The sequence below is a fragment of the Ranitomeya imitator genome, chromosome 4, assembly GCF_032444005.1.
Source record: "Ranitomeya imitator isolate aRanImi1 chromosome 4, aRanImi1.pri, whole genome shotgun sequence".
Classification (NCBI taxonomy): Eukaryota; Metazoa; Chordata; class Amphibia; order Anura; family Dendrobatidae; genus Ranitomeya; species Ranitomeya imitator.
The window spans coordinates 523,528,843-523,550,118 of NC_091285.1; the positions used below are offsets into that span (position 1 = coordinate 523,528,843).

At 42.1% G+C, this 21,276-nt stretch overlaps 1 protein-coding gene across 6 annotated transcripts in view; it reads right to left on the reverse strand.

Annotated features, from left to right (window-relative positions):
* Positions 1-21,276, reverse strand: part of PPIP5K1 (diphosphoinositol pentakisphosphate kinase 1) — a 249,331-nt gene that overhangs the window by 105,460 nt on the left and 122,595 nt on the right. For all 6 annotated transcript variants that reach the window (XM_069766131.1, XM_069766130.1, XM_069766127.1 and 3 more), the window contains exons 20-24: positions 19,678-19,805; positions 18,802-18,916; positions 15,730-15,837; positions 10,908-11,024; positions 8,124-8,288 (exon numbers count right to left, since the gene is read on the reverse strand). In XM_069766131.1, the coding sequence (XP_069622232.1) occupies positions 8,124-8,288; positions 10,908-11,024; positions 15,730-15,837; positions 18,802-18,916; positions 19,678-19,805 (633 nt within the window). The remainder of the gene's footprint in view (positions 1-8,123; positions 8,289-10,907; positions 11,025-15,729; positions 15,838-18,801; positions 18,917-19,677; positions 19,806-21,276) is intronic.

The window sequence follows — 21,276 nt, forward strand, 5'->3', positions numbered from 1 at the left end:
CGATGAAGCTCTGCAGGGAGGGAGGGAGGGGGGGGGCGATGAAGCTCTGCAGGGAGGGAGGGAGGGGGGGGGCGATGTTCTGCAGCTGTCACGGTCCTGTAGAGTTATCGGACATGTTTGTCTTCTCTGTTGGGCGCAGATGGAGCAGATAACGGCAGACGACCCCCATCCTCCGCGGAGTCCCGTCCACACTGGGAGATCCCGCGTCCGCAGTCGCTTGTGCCGGTGTCACCCGCGCGGATCAGCGCCGTCCTCCCGCGGAAATATCCGGTGATCAGACAGCGAGGCTTCTACTCTGATATTCTGACCTATAGCGCCGCTCCTCTGGTGAAAGTGAGTGCAGGCGTCACATGACCGGCAGCCGCGTGCTATACTGCACGTGTCCACGGCTACAGAGCGCTCTGTCCCCGCCGTTCTCCGGTGTCTCCTTGTGCTGCAGCTTCAGCCGCCATTTCCATTATATTGCAGGATGTCAGCGCCGGACCGAGCGTTCAACCGAATCTCCTGAGACAAGTGGACGAGGAGCGCAACACCCCGAAAGGTGAGCGGAGGATACTTGTAACAACCACAGGAAGGTAGACCCCGGCAACCAGATCCAACAGTCACAATAGGAGATGTCACAGCTCACCTCCTCCTCCTCCTTAAAGGGAACCTGTCACCGCCAAAATCGCGGGTGAGGTAGGCACATCGGCATCAGGGGCTTATCTACAGCATTCTGGAATGCTGTAGATAAGCCCCTGATGTATCCTAAAACATGAGAAAAAGACGTTATATTATACTCACCCAGGGGCGGTCCCGCTGTTGGTCCGGGTCTGGCGCCTCCCATCTTCATCAGATGACGTCCTCTTCTGGTCTTCACGCCGCAGCTCCGGCGCAGGCGTACTTTGCCTGCCCTGTTGAGGGCAGAGTAAAGTACTGCATTGCGCAGGTGCCGGGAAAGGTCAGAGAGGCCCGGCGCCTGCACAATGCTGTACTTCGCTCTGCCCTCAACAGGGCAGGCAAAGTACGCCTGCGCCGGAGCTGCGGTGTGAAGACCAGAAGAGGACGTCATCTGATGAAGATGGGAGGCGCCAGACCCGGACCAACAGCGGGACCGCCCCTGGGTGAGTATAATATAACGTCTTTTTCTCATCTTTTAGGTTACATCAGGGGCTTATCTACAGCATTCCAGAATGCTGTAGATAAGCCCCTGATGCCGGTGGGCTTACCTCTCCCGCGATTTTGGGGGTGACAGGTTCCCTTTAACACCCTCCCATAGAAGTGAATGGTCCCCACAATACAGTCTGATGTTACTTACATATTACAGTGTCACCCGGGCTCAGTACATGTGGTGTCTCGCCCGTCACTCGGGCTCAGTACAGTCATGGTCAAAAGTATTGACACCCCTGCAATTCTGTCAGATAATACTCAGTTTCTTCCTGAAAATGATTGCAAACACAAATTCTTTGGTATTATTATCTTCATTTAATTTGTCTTAAATGAAGAAACACAAAAGAGAATGAAGCAAAAAGCAAAACATTGATCATTTCACACAAAACTCCAAAATTGGGCCACACAAAAGTATTGGCACCCTCAGCCTAATACTTGGTTGCACAACCTTTAGCCAGAATAACTGCGCCCAACCGCTTCCGGTAACCATTAATGAGTTTCTTACAATGCTCTGCTGGAATTTTAGACCATTCTTCTTTGGCAAACTGCTCCAGGTCCCTGATATTTGAAGGGTGCCTTCTCCAAACTGCCATTTTTAGATCTCTCCACAGGTGTCCTATGGGATTCAGGTCTGGACTCATTGCTGGCCACCTTAGAAGTCTCCAGTGCTTCCTCTCAAACCATTTTCTAGTGCTTTTTGAAGTGTGTTTTGGGTCATTGTCCTGCTGGAAGACTCATGACCTTTGAGGGAGACCCAGCTTTCTCACACTGGGCCCTACATTCTGCTGCAAAATTTGTTGGTAGTCTTCAGACTTCATAATGCCATGCACACGGTCAAGCAGTCCAGTGCCAGAGGCAGCAAAGCACCCCCAAAACATCAGAGAACTTCCGCCATGTTTGACTGTAGGGACCGTGTTCTTCTCTTTGAATGCCTCTTTTTTTTCTCCTGTAAACTCTATGTTGATGCCTTTGCCCAAAAAGCTCTACTTTTGTCTCATCTGACCAGAGAACATTCTTCCAAAACGTTTTAGGCTTTTTTAGGTAAGTTTTGGCAAACTCCAGCCTGGCTTTTTTATGTCTCGGGGTAAGAAGTGGGGTCTTCCTGGGTCTCCTACCATACAGTCCCTTTTCATTCAGACGTCGACGGATAGTACGGGTTGACACTGTTGTACCCTCGGACTGCAGGGCAGCTTGAACTTGTTTGGATGTTAGTCGAGGTTCTTTATCCAACATCCGCACAATCTTGCGTTGAAATCTCTTGTCAGTTTTTCTTTTCCGTCCACATCTAGGGAGGTTAGCCACAGTGCCATGGGCTTTACACTTCTTGATGACACTGCGCACGGTAGACACAGGAACATTCAGGTCTTTGGAGATGGACCTGTAGCCTTGAGATTGCTCATGCTTCCTCACAATTTGGTTTCTCAAGTCCTCAGACAGTTCTTTGGTCTTCTTTCTTTTCTCCATTCTCAATGTGGTACACACAAGGACACAGGACAGACGTGGCCATTATACAGTATGGAGCACTGTGTGGCCATTATACAGTATGGAACATCATGTAGGGCCATTATACAGTATGTGGAGCACTGCATAGCCATTGTACAGTATGAAGCACTGCGTGGCCATATTTTTTTTTTGTTTTAATGTATATGAAACTGTGATCAGCAGTGCTAAATGGGTGTGGTTGGGACTTGGATATGGGTGTGATTAGTTGTGAAATGGGTGTGGTCAGAGGCGTGGCCTAAAATTTGCCGCGGCGCACAACCTTTAGACCTTTTTCCCTTCAAAAGTTGGGAGGTATGGCACCGCATTTCCCAGATCACATCAAGTACCGCAAATCCCATAAGGAATGAATGAAACCAAACGCAGTGTTGCCGTAAGTGATCCGTTACGTGGCAGATGCAGAAAAACTGCCTGATCTGCTGCAAACGGCAACTTTCACATCAGTGATTCTTCCCAAAGTCACTGCCGATAGTGTCATACTCACCAGAGGGGGAGGCAGCGCTAAAAGTGCCTAGGGCAGCAGAAACTCTAAATACGGCCCTGACAATTACTGAGGTCTCACAGGATAAAAGCAAATCAATAAATACTGAATCGTCAAATGCTTACAAGGACTATGTTATCCCCACAAATACTATATCTGAGATATATGTGTGTGTATATAGTAAAGACCAAAAGTTTGGACACACCTTCTCATTTAAAGATTTTTCTGTATTTTCATGACTATGAAAATAGTAAATTCACACTGAAGGCATCAAAACTATGAATTGACACATGTGGAATTATATACTTAACAAAAAAGTGTGAAATAACTGAAAATATGTCTTATATTCTAGGTTCTTCAAAGGAGCCACCTTTTGCTTTGATGACTGCTTTGCACACTCTTGGCATTCTCTTGATGAGCTTCAAGATGTAGTCACCGGAAATGGTTTTCACTTCACAGGTGTGCCCTGTCAGGTTTAATAAGTGGGATTTCTTGCCTTATAAATGGGGTTGGGACCATCAGTTGTGTTGAGCAGAAGTCTGGAGGATACACAGCTGATAGTCCTACTGAATAGACTGTTAGAATTTGTATTATGGCAAGAAAAAAACAGCTAAGTAAAGAAAAATGAGTGGCCATCATTACTTTAAGAAATTAAGGTCAGTAAGTCCGAAAAATTGGGAAAACTTTGAAAGTGTCCCCAAGTACAGTTGCAAGAACCATCAAGCGCTACAAAGAAACTGGCTCACATGAGGACCGCCCCAGGAAAGGAAGACCAAGACTCACCTCTGCTTCTGAGGATAAGTTTATCCGAGTCAACAGCCTCAGAAATCGCTGGTTAACAGCAGCTCAGATTAGAGACCAGGTCAATGCCACACGGAGTTCTAGCAGCAGACACATCTCTACACCAACTGTTAAGAGGAGACTTTGTGCAGCAGGCCTTCATGGTAAAATACCTGCTAGGAAACCACTAATAAGGACAGGCAACAAGCAGAAGAGACTTGTTTGGGCTAAAGAACACAAGGAATGGACATTAGACCAGTGGAAATCCATGCTTTGGTCTGATGAGTCCAAATTTGAGATCTTGTATATTGTGAGCCCTCACGGGCAGGGTCCTCGCTCCTCCTGTACCAGTTGTGACTTGTATTGTTCAAGATTATTGTACCTTTTTTTATTATGTATACCCCTCCTCACATGTAAAGCGCCATGGAATAAATGGCGCTATAGTAATAAATAATAATAATCGTTGGTTCCAACCACCGTGTCTTTGTGCGACGCAGAAAAGGTGAACGGATGGACTCTACATGTCTGGTTCCCATCGTGAAGCATGGTGGAGGAGGTGTGATGGTGCTTTGCTGGTGACACTGTTGGGGATTTATTCAAAATTGAAGGCATACTGAACCAGTATGGCTACCACAGCATCTTGCAGCGGCATGCTATTCCATCCGGTTTGCATTTAGTTGGACCATCATTTATTTTTCAACAGGAAAATGACCCCAAACACACCTCCAGGCTGTGTAAGGGCTATTTGACCAAGAAGGAGAGTGATGGGGTGCTACCCCAGATGACCTGGCCTCCACAGTCACCAGACTTGATCCCAATTGAGATGGTTTGGGGTGAGCTGGACCGCAGAGTGAAGGCAAAAGGGCCAACAAGAGCTAAGCATCTCTGGGAACTCCTTCAAGATTGTTGGATGACCATTTCCGGTGACTACCTCTTGAAGCTCATCAAGAGAATGCCAAGAGTGTGCAAAGCAGTCATCAAAGCAAAAGGTGGCTACTTTGAAGAACCTAGAAAATATTTCAGTTGTTTCACGCTTTTTTGTTAAGTATATAATTCCACATGTGTTAATTCATAGTTTTGATGCCTTCAGTGTGAATGTACAATTTTCATAGTCATGAAAGTACAGAAAAATCTTTAAATGAGAAGGTGTGTCCAAACTTTTGGTCTGTACTGTATATAACAAAATAACTCAACCAACAAGTTTTTTTGGAGAATGGATGAGTTTGTTTTTTTAGCTTCCCCTTCTTCTTGTGGACAATATCTAAAAGATAAGAAAATGGACTAGAACACACTATCTGCTCAATTTTTAGGCAAGTCTGTATTTTGACCGTATCATTATTATTATGAAGATTTTCAAATTCCAATCTGTATAAACTTGAATTCTTAAGGTACCGTCACATTAAGCGACGCTGCAGTGATATAGGCAACGATGCCGATCGCTGCAGCGTCGCTGTTTCGTCGCTGTGTGGTCGCTGGAGAGCTGTCACACAGACAGCTCTCCAGCGACCAATGATGCCAAAGTCCCCTGGTAACCAGGGTAAACATAGGGTTACTAAGCGCAGGGCCGCGCTTAGTAACCCGATGTTTACCCTCGTTACCATTGTAAATGTAAAAAAAAACAAACACTACATACTTACATTCCGGTGTCTGTCCCCCGGCCTCAGCTTCCCGCACTGACTGTGAGCGCCGGCTGGCCGTAAAGCAGAGCGGTGATGTCACCGCTGTGCTTTACGGCCGGCCGGCACGGACAGTCAGTGCGGGAAGCTGACGGCAAGGGGACAGACACCGGAATGTAAGTATGTACTGTTTGTTTTTTTTTTACATTTACACTGGTAACCAGGGTAAACATCGGGTTACTAAGCGCGGCCCTGTGCTTAGTAACCCGATGTTTACCCTGGTTACCAGTGAAGACATCGCTGAATCGGCGTCACACACGCCGATTCAGCGATGTCAGCGGGTGATCCAGCGACGAAATAAAGTTCTGGCCTTCTAGCCCCGACCAACGACATCACAGCAGGATCCTGATCGCTGCTGCGTGTCAAACACAACGATATCGCTATCCAGGATGCTGCAACGTCACGGATCGCTATCGTTATCATTCTAAAGTCGCTCAGTATGAAGGTACCTTTACAGTTGGGAGCAAAAAATAAATAAAAAGAACGAATATTTATACAATTTGCAATGATGTGATAGAACTGACTGTGTCTATTACCAGACGTTCACTGTTAAAGGTGGTCAGTGTTCCCGGTCATAAATATTGTTCATGGAGTAGACAAGTTAGTCAACCTAGCAGGAAGAGTCGGAGGACAAACTAAGCAACACATGGATGGTGACAATATACATGAGATGGGACAACACACACAAAGGTCTGAGATGTACACTGCTATGTTCATAAGAATGGAAGACATATTTCTCCTAGTATGACACAAAACTGTCGGCTATATGTGTGGCTCAACTAAGCTCAAGAGCAACTCAATTCTGCTTGAAAACATCATTGACAGTGATAACGAATCGCTAGGCTATGTCATCACTTTCTTATCTGCGGGGTCGTAGTGGCTAAATTATGACAAAATAATGGAAAAACATTTTGGCACTAAAAACTCTGTTTTATGTAAAAACAAAGGTTAACAAAAAAGTACATGTTTGGTCTTGCAGCATAGAACAACCCAAGCTATAAAACTGTACCATAACCCATACGATGAACACTGTAAAAAACATGCAAAAAATGAAGCTTTCTCATTATACTGACAGGCAAAAATGGAAAAAAAAGTAACCAAGAAGTTGTATAGAAAAAAAAAGGTCTCTCTGAAAACGTTATCTTGTCCCACAAGGAATGTGGCTCTTCAATTTTTTTTTGTGCAGTCCACCTGCCTTGCAGAGTTTGAGACCCCTGGCTTAACCCATGCCTCACCACTGTTTCTTACAACCTTTGTTGAAATGTCCACAACGCTGTCATCCCATCTACAGGATGTGAACAAAGAAGCCAATCAGTGAGCCCAATGATTGGCTGCAGTGGTCCAATACTGTGGATGGGAGGTTACTGCAGCAACCATGTCAACCAAGAGCAGCAGACAGAAGGTGATAGAGCATCTTGATTTTGTAATTTGTAACTAGTTTAACACTTTGGGCTATTTAAGATTAAAAACGGCGGCTGGAATTGTTTAATTGCGGCGCTGCTCCGTCTTCTGGTAGTGGCTGCGGCAGGGTACTGCACATCCGCATCATATTGATTTGAATAGGAGGCGGATATGCAGTACTCTGCCGCAGCCACTACCAGAAGACAAGCAGCTCCGCAATTGAGCAGTTCCAGACAGCGACCGCCATTGTCACTGGGAACAGCTGATCAGCTGGGATGCCGGGTGTCCACCCCGATCGATCAGACTTTGAGGACCTATCCTAAGGCTATCATCGATTAAAAGGTACTGGACAACCTCTTCAATGGAACCAAGGAAGTCGTATGGGATAATCACTGACCTAAACATAGAATTAGGCGGTTTTCTAGATTTCCCAATGTGAATTTCATTCCATTCAAGCAAAAGCTCTCAACATTACAGCACAGCTAAGTGTCATATTGGCATTTTGAGCAGCCCTTCACATGCAACCCAATGCTCTGGTGAGGGATTTGAGTAAAAATGTCTTGGATCTGTCTATTTCTGCAAAGTTCCCCCTCATCAGGAGCACAGATATAACTTAATGATTTCTTTTAGGCTATGAGCACACGCAAGAAATGTGGTGCAGAATTTATCCGCAGCTGCGGATTTGCTGCAGTTTTTATGCGGTTTTAGTGCGTTTTTTGTGCGGAATTGATGCGGATTTTGTGCAGAAAAAAATGCTGCAGTTCTGCACTAAATCTGCATCGTGTGCACACAGCCTTATAGTTCTGCAAGACAGAAGATTGTGCAGATTAACCAGAACAACACTGGGCTTATTATTTACTAGTCCAGAAATGAACTTATCCCATAAATATTACCACTCATTTTCAATAACAATAGGATATGACAGCACATTAATCAACACTGGTGGCTTTTCCCCCCCAAAAAAAGTTAGGTGCAGCAGAATGAGGTTTTAGAAAATTAATTGTTTTGCATGATTTCTCTATGTCAGTAAGGTTATTTAGAAACAGTCATAATCTACATTACGTCCCATAGTATTGCAGCACAGGCAACAGTTTTCACAGTGCAAAAGTACAAAATGGTCTCTGTTGGGTGTTTACCTCCATGGACCCTGTTTTCCTAGCTCGGGTAAGGGGTGATTTCCGGTGAATGCCGATTGGCTCTGAAGGCATTGGTGACATAAGTATAGATCGGTCCACATCATCTGTTCCTTTTGCTTTGGTCAAGTCTTCCAGACTCCCTTGATCTGTTTTTTTGTCTTCATTCTGGTGTAAACAGGAAAATACAGTTCTTAACACACGGCTACAATGTTTCTTTAGAGAAATTACATAACGGGAACTTGTCATTAAATTTGTGCTGCCTGAACTGTGGGCAGCATGAATCAGAGCCCGGATGTGTGATGTTTTACTCCGAGATGCTGCACAGAAGACATAAAAGCTGTCTGAGGATCATCAGGAGAGACCTGTCAATCAACTGGAGCGAATTAGAGAGAAGCCGGCAGGGGACACCTTCACACTAGTCAAGCCTTTCGCTATAGTCCCCGGCCAGCTCTTCAAATCGTGTTTGCTTATGGAATGCTGCAGAGTATAAGTATATCTGGCTACAATCGTGCAGTTCTGATTCATGCTGCCCATGGTTCAGGTAACATGTATCTAATCACAGTTTCCTTTTAAAGTTTTATTCCCATCTTCAAAGTTGGATATAATAAGAATGTAATAGTAAAAGCAAGCAGCTTTCTAATTCACAGTTTATTAAAACTCATCCCTCTACATCGCTAATGAAAAGGTTATTTATTATTGTTTTTAGCTCATAGTTGGCCACCACTGACTGGCAATGCAAGCCAAACATGGGCAGTGCTTACACGTTCTTTTCAATTGAGCTAGTAAGCACTGCAGTGTAACTAGATGGGAGCACTGGAGTTGTTAGCTCCTGATATGGCCAATGTTACTGTATTCGTACGATGCCGCAGTGGCAAAGCTGCCTCATGCATAGGACAGGCCACTGGCGCAAGGAGGAGCGCAATCCCTTCCATCTTAACAAGCACTAAGCCAGGTGGTTAGAGAGTGGAGCACTCCTGGAAATGAACCATTTTTAATTAAAATTAAGCAGCAAAAGTCATCTGTTCACTATACTCAAGACCTGGTTATGAAGCCAAACATTCAGGGAAATTATACAAATTTTATCAACTTAATGATCCAGCCATAATTTGTGCTACCTAGCCACATTAAATTACGTCCGTATCACCATAGGCTCCCGAAGGAAGTGTACAGAAAAAGCACAATATCTATATTTACAATTCAAGTAATTTTTATTAAATAATTTAAAAATGTACCCTAAACTACAATAACAAATAACCAAATACCTCAGATGTGAGGGACTATCCAGCTACTGATCTCTTTAATCACACAGAGTATACATAATTAATTCAAAAATGACAGCATATTTGCTCCATAATAACAATTGTATAGCGACCCATTAATTATGAACCACAATCCGTATACAAAGGTATGCCTAATCCCATAGTCCGCTTAATATAAATTCCTCATGCCACTACAATTAATCATACAGCGTCAGACGCGCCCTGAAGAAGTGTGGACGAAACGCGCGTCGGGGTTGAGGGACTCGGCACTTATCTCACACATAGTATAGTGTTTATCATCTATTTACTCATTGCTTTCCATGGCAACTTAGGACTGGTTAGGGTACATTTTTAAATTATTTAATACAAATTATTTGAATTGTAAATATAGATATTGTGCTTTTTCTGTACACTTCCTTCGGGAGCCTATGGTGATACGGACAAAATTTAATAAAATTATAAAAATTGTACAACTTTGTATATAATTTCTAGAATATCACATAGTTGCTTATCATCAGGGGCTTCCGTGTAAGACAAAGAAGATACATTTCAATAGGATCAGTAATTAAAAGTCTCAGATTTACAGTGGGGTCCATAACCAAGGTTCTGGACCTTGATACTGTATGGGCTCACATTAGTTCAAGTTATGCCCAAATTGCCTGCATTATATGCAGCCTGACTTATTGTGATGCTGTGGGTCTCTGAGGAGCCACCCTCTTCCAAAGCCTGCCCTGTATATATGTCAATAAAAGGGATGCACAGAATTAGAATACTGCCTCTGTAAGGACTGGACAGGCAGTCAGATCACAATAAAATGTGACCTTCACAACAACTTCATAGCATCTGAACGTTTCACAGGTTACAAACGGAAAGTCTCAAACACAACTTGTTTGCGGACTCTCAAAAAAAGTAGTATTATTCTTTCTCAACTCTGCAGACCGATGTCCTCTCTGTTGCTGAACTGAGCAACTATCCCTTACCTCAGACATGTCTCGCAGGGGCTAGTTGGGGCCTGCTACAAGTGACAAGTACATCTGGCTGTAAATGCGGTCTGAGCCACATGGCCTAAACATCTATCACCTTCTCCTAAATTATCCCATGTAGCACCATGGCACTGGACATGCTTCAATATCAGACTCTGCCTTGGTTATAATGATGCCGGGCTCCACTTTACTAGAACCTGGTCACCAGGAACACTAGAAGTGTTTGGTGGCATCCATGTCCATGGCCAGCCAAATACACAACTCAGTGAAAGGAAACAAACATACAGAAGTGAGGGTCAAGTCACATAAAATGAAGGGTGGTGATACAGACTGAAGTATTTATTTTAGAATTGTTATATTTAATTAAAATGCAGAACATTAATAGAATATTATCGATAGAAGGCTGCGTAGGTGTTAGACAATCTGAGCAAATGGCAAGGAAGAGCAGATTAGTAGTGGCGAAAACTGGAAAAAAAATAGTTCAGCAAACTAAAACTTATCAAAGATTTGCTGCAACTACTCTAATTAGAAGGCAGACTTACTTCTGCAGATGCTGGCCGAAATCCAAACCCCAGGGGGGCTTTTTCATCTTCTTCACAGCCCTTGACCCCTGGACTGAAGTGAAGCTCAACATGAAATCTTTCTTCTGAAGATGCATCCTGGAATCAGATATTAGCAGCAATTATTAGGGTACATTTAATGACATTAACTTCAGACTGATTGATCACTTGCTGCCTAACATTTCCTACAGTCGCCCATCACTATGTACTGAGTAGTGCCTGAAAAAGCACCGGCCCACCCTATGACTGAAAGCAGAGGGTTGTTGGGAGGAATAGAGCTTATTTCCTGAGGGGCACTCAGTGTGGGCACCAGGCACGTTCAGAACGCTATTAAGCTGCAGATCAATTCCAAATCTGCAGGTTAATAACGTTTCATTACATGACAGGTTAATTTAAAGGGAAGCCATGGTCAGTAAATTACCTAATTTTTTTAAATCAGGTTTTTGTGTTTAAAGTTTTTTTTTTTTAAATGTCGCCAATGTTTTTTTATTTTCATATCATGAGCTTTCCCAAAATTGGACGTACTGGTATATCCAATATCGGGTCTCCTTCAAAAATGCAAGCTCATGAACAGCCTGCATCAGCCATGAACAGCAACAGAGGGAAAAAATGCTAATGAGCTCAAAGCAATAATCAACAAAGAAATAAAAACCTTTATTGAATAAAAACAATCATGGTTAAAGCAGGAGTACAACAGTAAAAGGCATTTTTCTGAAAAACACATTGGGGCTGGAGTCATTCCAGCAGAAGACAATTATGGGTACGACTATGTGAGCCGACTCATTAGTTTGGTATCAACTTTGTCAATTAGTTAACAGAGCTATATCACAGTATGTTATGAGACATGTATGCCTCATTATGTGTCTTCTACTGCTGTGTTTGACACACATCTTTTCTAAAAGTTCTTTATAAAAAAATGCAAAAAAAAAAAACTTTCACAGCTCCATTGAACAAAAAATGAAAATATTATGGGTCTCGGAAATTGTCCACAAACCATTTTTTTTAAATTAAATTCTGATTTTTTTTTTTTCACCTTTTAAAAACAAACAAAAGATACAGGTTTGGCATCAACAACCTGTAGAATCATGGTGCCCGGTCATTTTTATCCCACAGTGAACGCCATACACACAATGCAAAAACATAGTTTGCACAATTTTACCACACTAAGAATTTTTTTCCCCTAATTTCTAGTACACTGAATAGTAAAATAAACAGAAAAAAACAAGGTCTTCTATGCCTATATGCACGGAAAAAAAGAAATAAAAAAACAAAAGCGTAAAAATACAAATATCACCATGCCAAGAAGAAGTTAAAAAAATATAAATGTATAGTAATCTTGCAATTTTCACACAGGCCACTGAGGAATTTGGAAACTCCCTAAACATGGTATTTTAAAACCGCGCCCCTCAAATACTTTAAAATTGCTGTCAGGAAAACGTTAAACCCTTCAGGTGCTACACAGGAATTAATGTAAAGTGGAATGAAAAAAGCGCAGCGAATTTGAATTTTGGAACACAAATTTGGCTAATAGATGGCGGGCACCATGTCGCATTTGCAGAGCCTGCAGAGTCCCTGATGTGCCTACACAGCAGAAATCCCCCACAAGTGACCCCATTTTGGAAACTACACCCCTCAAGGATTTTATCCAGGGGTATAGTGAGCATTTTAAACCCAAAGGTTCTACACGGAATTTTATAACACTAGGTCGTCATATTGAATAGGTCATTATATTGTCACTTTTTTTGCTAACTTTTGAAAAAACCCTAAGCCTAACGGCAAAGAATGAAAAAAATAAAAATTAGAAAATAAAATGTCTTAATCTGACTGGGGGGGTGACACGAATATTTACTAATTATTGGGCTTTTGATCGCTGTGATGGGGTCTTTCACAGTGATCAAAAGTAAGGAACCAACAGAATAAATTCCTGTGGTTGTCGGCTGGCAGACCTTAATAGGCGTACTGTACAAGAGACAGCCAATTTGCTTTGGGATAAGGAGGAGGACGGCAAAAATTAACAAAAACTAATACCTTAACAATACAATTTTATTTAGTCAAAAATACACAAAACAGGACTTATAAAAGCATACACAACACCCAACAACTTACAAAAAGAGTGGGTCAATAAAACCTGGCCCGATCAGTAGATGAAGACAGGTGGGGACATATATAAACGTGTTATTACTCTACCTTTCCCTAATTGATCCCTGCCTGTCTGCGGAGGTTGCACTGTTATGTGTATGAAGAAACTATACCTCTAGGGTCAGGAAACAGCGTGTGCGCAGTGTGGGGACGCCATGAAGGGTCCATAGGTAATGGCGGTTTGGCGCTCTCTTCAAAACCTCAGTTGAGTGTCCGGAAATGAGGACAATGTAACAGTAAGTAAGCACAGGTACTCTTGAGCCCCTGGAACCTTATCTTAGACATCGCAGGTATTTAAAGGCATCCTGGCCAGTGTAATCCCTACACCTGCAACCAGGCGCAGCATGCATCTCTAATGTGATTTACACACACACAATCTTTTCCCATATGCCTCCTGAGTCATGGGGGGGGGGGGGGGGGGGGAAACGCGTCAGGCGAGATCTGAACGCAGATAAGTTTATCAGTGTCTTTTTAGTTTTACTTTTGCTCTTTTCACCATTTGTGGGTTCACAATTTTTGTCTAGGCATGGTGCTTTAAGTGACATCTGGACACATTAAGAATATGCTGTAACAATCGAAACAATATATATCTTATATATGTGTATTGGGGAGAATACGCTGTAATAATCAAAATGATATATATCTTACATATGTACATTGGGGAGTTCTGTTATCAAACCCCTATTGACTGATTTGAGGAGTTGCAGCAAGTGCCCCGGGTTTATCTTTTTGAATGTATTCCACCATCCTGGGTTTTGCTTTTCTTAATGGTCTGACTGTCAAATGTGGTCCGTGGTCATGGTTCACTAGTGTTAGCCCCTAAGGCACTCACCCCTGTAGTGTCCCGGTATATTAAAGGGATTCAGTAGGGCCACCAGGGTGAGCCGCCGAGGAGCGGGGGCGCCATTTTGCGTTCAAGAGGGTGCCAACCTCCGCTGGCAGGTAGGGTTGCCTGGATAGGGACTCTTTAGGGTGTAACAGCCATTAGAGCAGGACGGCTATATAGGGAACGGTCAGACCATATAAGGTTTGTGTAACACTTTGGTGAATTGTTACTTGGCACTGGTTTGGTTTGGTTTTTTTTGGGCCCTGCATTTTGGGCAATTTAAGGCTTAAAATTATATCATTGGAGTTTAGGATTCCTATTTATGGTGAGGGACCCATAGGGTTGGCAGGGTGAGCCGTTGAGGAGCGGGGGCGCCACATTGCGTCCAAGAGGGTGCCAACCTCCGCAGACAGGCAGGGATCAATTAGGGAAAGGTAGAGTAATAACACGTTTATATATGTCCCCACCTGTCTTCATCTACTGATCGGGCCAGGTTTTATTGACCCACTCTTTTTGTAAGTTGTTCGGTGTTGTGTATGCTTTTATAAGTCCTGTTTTGTGTATTTTTGACGAAATAAAATTGTATTGTTAAGGTATGAGTTTTTGTTAATTTTTGCGTTTGATACTAATTCCAACTATCTGATAGTATATTTTTTTAAGGAGGAGGAGGGCTAGGGGATGGCAGTTCCGGTGCTAAGGTTCCGTTGGGGGGGCTGGGGACAGCATTTCTCTCTCCTCTGACATGTTAGATCATGTCAGAGGAAAGAGAAATTATTTTCCACCGAATCTCACTTTTTTTTAACGGCAATCACATGCTTGGGCACTAGTTATGAGCGAGTGTATTCATTGCTCGGGTGGTCACCGAGTATTTGTAACTGCTCGGAGATTTAGTTTTTGTTGACACAGCTGCATGAGTTACGGCTGCTAGCCAGCCTGAGTACATGTGGGGGTTGCCGGGTTGCTAGGGAATCCCCACATGTATTCAAGCTGTCTATCAGCTGTAAACCATGTAGCTGAGGCAACGAAAACTAAATCTTCAAGCACTTACAAATACTCGGAGATCACCCGAGCAACGAGCATACTCGCTCATCACTATTGGGCAAAAGAAAAAAAAATGGCTCTGATAGTTTTCTACAGGGTCCCAACTCCCCCTCGTAGCTGAAACCCCGGAGATTTTCCAATTCTTGTCAGCGCTATTCTCTTTTTCCCAATCGCCATTTAAAAACGGCCATGAGCGAATAAGGCCCCTTTGCGGTCACCGTTTTTATACGTATCGCGGTCAATGGGGTTTTAGATACCAATACACATTACCTAAAACTTGGCTGCAATGAACAATAATTATTATAATTTAATGTGTAACAGGGTCTCTACACTGGCTCCCAATGTTGGGGAAAAGTTGGATTTCAACATACCATGATGATGGAGCCAGGAGATATTGTTGTTTTTGATTTACTTTATGAGTCAGTCACCTTTTGTATTAAGACTAGTTTGGAAATACTAACCAGTATGCCACCTGAAATTTTCTAGTATCCACATGTATTACAACATGTAATCAAGAAAGTTCAAAGATTATTAGTTTGTCCTTTTTTATGTGTAGGTATTCAGACTTACAAGATCATTATCTCTAAAAGTTCTTAGTAAAGTATCCAAACTGAAAGCTACAAAACATGACAGGTCCACACAAGACAAAAAGTGCATTCAAATGAAATTGATCTTAGAAAACTGCCATCTAAATAGCACATCTCACTGATCTGCACATACAACACAGTATTACATTAGGTTCTTTGCCATCCATGCTGACAAATAACACAATGCTTGGATTTTTTGTTTTAAACTTACTTTGTTGTTGTCTTCATACAGCATAATCACAATCTGCGTCATGTAGTTTAGCTCTGAGACAGCACTTAAATAATCCATTGCTCTTTTCCACTGTTGATCTTTAGACTCCTAGAAAAAGAAAGTACCGTAATTTGGCCCTGGTAATATCAATTATATATTGTATTGCGATATCCATTTTCCATTGTAATCTGTCACATTTAACAAAAAATGGCCGATTATGGTTACATATTGTAGCACGGAGCAAAATCGATTTGTAAATAAGTCAAAAACTGGTGAACAGGACCCTGCTGTGAACACTAAAAATTTCTCACGCAATATAGTTAAACCCGTCATGGTGAGAGGTCTCTAACACATATCATAGAGTCATAGAAAGTTAGAGTTTTAAGCGACCTCCAGGGTCATCATCTTCAACCCCCTGCTCAATGCAGGATTCACCATACTATCTTACACAGATGTCGGTTCAGCCTCTGTTTGAAGACTTCCATTGAAGGAGAACTCACCACCTCTCGTTGCCGCTTGTTCCACTCATTGATCACCCTCACTGTCAAAAAGCATTTTCTAATGTCTAATCTGTATCTTCTCCATTTCAGTTCCATTCCATTGCTTCTCATGTTTCCATGTGCAAATGAGAATAAGGATGATTCCTCTACACTGTGACATCCCTTCATATTTGTAGACGGCTATTAAGTCTCCTCTTTGCCTTCTTTTTTGCAAGCTAAACATTCCCAGATCCCTTAACCGTTCCTCGTAGCACATAGTTTGCAGTCCGCTCACCATCCTGATAGCTCTTCTCTGAACTTGCTCGAGTTTTTCAATGTGTATTTTAAAATGTGCCCAGAACAGGACACAGTATTCCAGATGAGGTCTGACCAAAGAGGGGGTTATTACCAAGGGGTAACAATTACCAAGGGGGATAATTACTTTCACGTGACCTAGACTCTGTGCTTCTGTTAATACATCCTAGAACTGTGTTTGCCTTTTTGCTGCAGCATCACACTGTTGACTTGTGTGCAGCCTGTGATCTATTAGTATACCCAAGTCTTTTTCACACATGCTATTGCTTAGTTCTATTCCTCCCATTCTGTAGAAGTAATTTTCTTTTTTCTTGCCCAGATGTACAATCTTACATTTATCCCTGCTAAATACCATTCTATTAGTCTCTGCCCATTGTTTAAGCTTATCTAGATCCTTCTGAATAATATTTTTATTTATAGGAAGTATAGCCATGCAAAAGATGCAAAACTGCTGTCCACCCAGTCAGGGTAGGGTATTAACATTAATTACAATTTGCCAATGAAGGCAACTGATCCCTAACTAAAGACCGGTAAAAATGAACTTTTAATGAACTATTTAAAGAATAAGATTAAAAGATACAACCGTCAGTGTGTATAAGGGGACACCGGGATATAACCACTTTTTCTGCTATGCTCACAAAATAGTAATTCCCACACTAATGAATACTGATAAGTATTTGCTTGGTGCGGCCACTACCAACTGCTCTCTAATATTGATGCCAATAAAAGAGACTAATTGAAGGTGGTTTTACTAGCTTCAGTCAGTCTGTGTTGTTGGCAACATTATTAGAGAGCAGTTGGTAGCAGCTACACCAAGCAAATACTTATCAATATCAGTGTATATATGGGGGTGGTCTTTGTTGTCCTTTCTCATTCTCGGGTCCTCTACCAGAGGCCTGGGAGTTTGAGAGTTCTGTGCAGGATCTCAGTTGTTCCCAGTATTGAGCTTATCTGGACAGAGAGTTCTGATGTTGCTCCTGGGATCTGTTGTAGCCATTTTCCCAACCTAGGGGTCACTGCTCCAAGTGCTCCTATCACTACTGGAATCAACCACTCCCATTGGGGGGTTGAAAAGGAAGTTATATATATAGCACTTCTTCATCACATAGTTCATTTGAAAAAAGGAAAAAAGGTTTTGGTAGTGTAGCTAGCCAGTTGAAAAAAAGATTGATTGCTCTCAGTGGGAGAAGCAAAATAGTAATCATGTAGTTATGATACCTTTTAATGCTTAACAAAAATAAAATAAGTGATGTTACAAAGCAAGCTTTTCATACTACTTGAAAAGGGAAGAGACCTAAACAGTCTGGAAAGCTTACTTTGTAACATCACTTATTTTATTTTTGTTAAGCATTAAAAGGTATCATAACTACACGATTACTATTTTGGATCCAGTTGGATGAACACGTATTTGGGCTTCGCTGCCTGAGGGAATCAATTCTTCAGAAATGAGGATGAGGAAACGCTTTTTATTCACAACGCTTTTCATCGCTGTCTTTTTCAAGTGACAAAAACAGACATTATTATTTTGTTTCTCCCACTGAGAACAATCAATCAGTTGAAAAAAGACATGTGTCCTTCAAGGACAACTGAGGGAGGAGGACTGTCTGCATATTTTTTCCTCAGTGCATTAGTATTGTGATCTGGTGTTGGCGAATACGGCTGCTTTTTTTGTGTTGCATTTTGTGTCTTTATCGGTGAGTTGCTTTTAAATTTTAGTGCAGGGAGACAAGACAATGAGGAACCTTGACATGGTTTGCAAGATTGCGTATTTTGACCAAAATGTCGACCAATACCTCATGCATTTCTTACTTTTAAGTTGCACCTTTTGCAGGATGCAGCCAGACCCTCTAATGTTGGCTGGGGAGATTTAGAGGTCTGTCCTTGTGGGGTGCACTTACATAGTAGTGGACAGCTCATCAGATCCAACACTATGGGTGTCACTAACAGGCTTTAAGCCAGACACTGAGCTCCTACATGGATCTGTGTGACTGGTGCCCTATACAAGAATTATGTGTGTGCATCTATAAACACCCCTTCCATGAATGGTCGGTTGTGTGAGTGGTTATTTCAGCAGTATTGTTCACTTGTGCGGCTTCTTCCTGTACTGCATTAGCATGGTGATCTAGTGCTGGTAAATTCGACTGTTTTCATACTGTGATGCTTTTTCAATTTCACGTCCTTTACTTTTATATTTTTTCTCAGATCATAGTAAAATTATTACAACAGTTGTGTCATTTACCACAAAAAAAGTAAACCGGTTGCTATACAAAGCACTCACATCCAAGAGCCCACCATAACGGAAAATGCTCAGCAAAGAGTGCACATGGCTTTCACTGGTGAAGTAAAGGCGCGTTCTCACATGACGTCCTGGAGAAAGAACTCCTCTTGAATAACTAGAAAAAAAAGAATAATGTCTGTAAAGTGCTGTGGAATATATACAAGTGAGCAAAATAAATAAATAAATACAAAATATCATACAACCAAACACTTAAGCTTTGTAAATTGCAAGTAATGAATGACCCTATACGGGGAGCAAGGATCAGGTCCCAACAGACTGTGCTGATGCAGGAGGGTATTTAGAACAAGGGCCGTTATCACTTGTAAGCGAGCAGCGTCCTCACTCCCGCTGTAACTGCTGAACTGTGTGTTACTGTGCTCTATCTTTATTGCTTGTGTATGTCTCCGCTAATTGTAAAGTGCTGCGGGATATGTTGGTGCTATAGAAATAAAAATTATTATTATTAATGTGTCCAACATTGCCTATACACACTAGAACTAACCACCCTACCAGACTCTCTCCCACCATCCAAACCAGATAACCAGCTTCTCCATAACCAATCGCTACAACACGTGTATAAGCCGCAGCTTCTCTCCTCCTGTGTCAGACTCCCAATGAGCTCATATATACTACACTAATAATTAATATTAGGCATTTACACCCTCCTGTACACGTGCAGCACTCTGGAACGTAATGCTGAGATACATATATCATTTCTCCCCCTACTAAACACAGCATAAAATATATCTGTATGAAGAAAGAAAGGAGCACAATTGTGTTACTGCGTCCAGATATTTATCAGAATGGTATAATTAATAATGTAGGACATATTGGGCCTCTGACAGCACATACAATGGCATTAGAGATGTCACTCACAGTGGGTGCAGCTTATTCACAGACTCGTCCTCATGAGTTCTCTGCAGGTCCAGCAAGATCTTATTAATTAGTGGGAGGCAATATCCCAATGCGATCTCCAGTTTTTCTTCTTTATTAATCCCATATTCCTACAAACACAGAACAGGCCATGATTTGATATTTGCAAAAGTATGCGGTAACTGCAATGATACATAGTGCCGGTGTATAATTGGGGTCGGCATGTAGAAGCTTCCAACTAATAAGAAAAATGTTATGTAATCGAATTATCAGAAAAATGGCTTTGCGGCTGGGGAGGGGTCCAGGAGATCATAGCTCCTCCACATGAAGCTTTCTACTCCTACTTTTAATGAGGCTCCTGATCTAAAAGACAGAAGACCCGATTCAGCTCTCCCTGAGCCCACTCTCTTCCACACAGCCCCAGCTTGTGTTTATTGGGCTGCTCTCAGGGGGAATGGATGCCTGCCCCCTCTACTTTGGAAACACGTATTGTAAGACATTATCATGGCGCTTTGCACAGTGCCTTTCTAGACTCTTCTGATATATGTCGGAGATTCAGGGAGGAATTCGGTATGGGACACCTGTACTGCATAACATCTGTCTAGGAAATACAGAGAAGCAGACGGATGGCGAGAATGAACATGGCTCTATTATCCATACTCTAGCTCATCCGAGGGAATATGATGGATGGAAGATTTGGTGGACGTCACTAATCAGAAGGACAGACATGCGATACTTTGGCAATATTGGCTATTGTATCACAAATCCAGTTTGATCTTGGCTGGGATCCACTCTCATATTGTTACTGGTTCATTTTGGGTTGAAACAAAATCATACAAATACAGGTTTTCTATTCTTTTACTCTTTTCCTTACCGGCATCCCTCATTTTCCTGTAAGGTTGTATACATCCACTATTCCCTTAATGCTATTTTTGCTATATGGACTTTATAACCATTTTAAAAACTCAGTGAATTTGGGCTCCTGCACATTTTGTATCTGGATCTTCCTTTACAAAGACATGTTTAAAGAGCAACAGTCACCAGACTTCACAATACATACTGAATATCCAGGCTGAACTGGATGGACAAATGTCTTTTTTCGGCCTTACTAACTATGTTAATATGTTACTATGATGGAATATAGGCTGAACTGGATGGACAAATGTCTTTTTTCGGCCTTACTAACTATGTTACTATGTTACTATGTAGGTTATTAAATAGACTTATTAACCTGATGAGGCTGGTGTACAAAATGTGAGAAGAAAATCACGTCAGACAGGCTTTTTTTAAAGTTTTCCCGCCTGATATTTAAATGAGAATTTTTAAAGGGGTGGTCTCATCTTCACAAATAAATAAAATCGAAGTTTCTTGTTTTAACAAGCACGTTGCAAATTTTACTCGCTATTAAAATTTCTCTCCATTATTAAGAATGGAAGTTTTTTTTAATTTTATTGCTTACTATGTGATATTCATGTTCCCAGGCAGAACCCATCTAGTGGGAGCGACCTTGCTCAATACACTGGCGAATCCCCGCAGCGCACAATGTGTACGCTGGGAAGATTCACAAGTCTGCAGTCACACAGAGTGACTGCAGACTTGTCA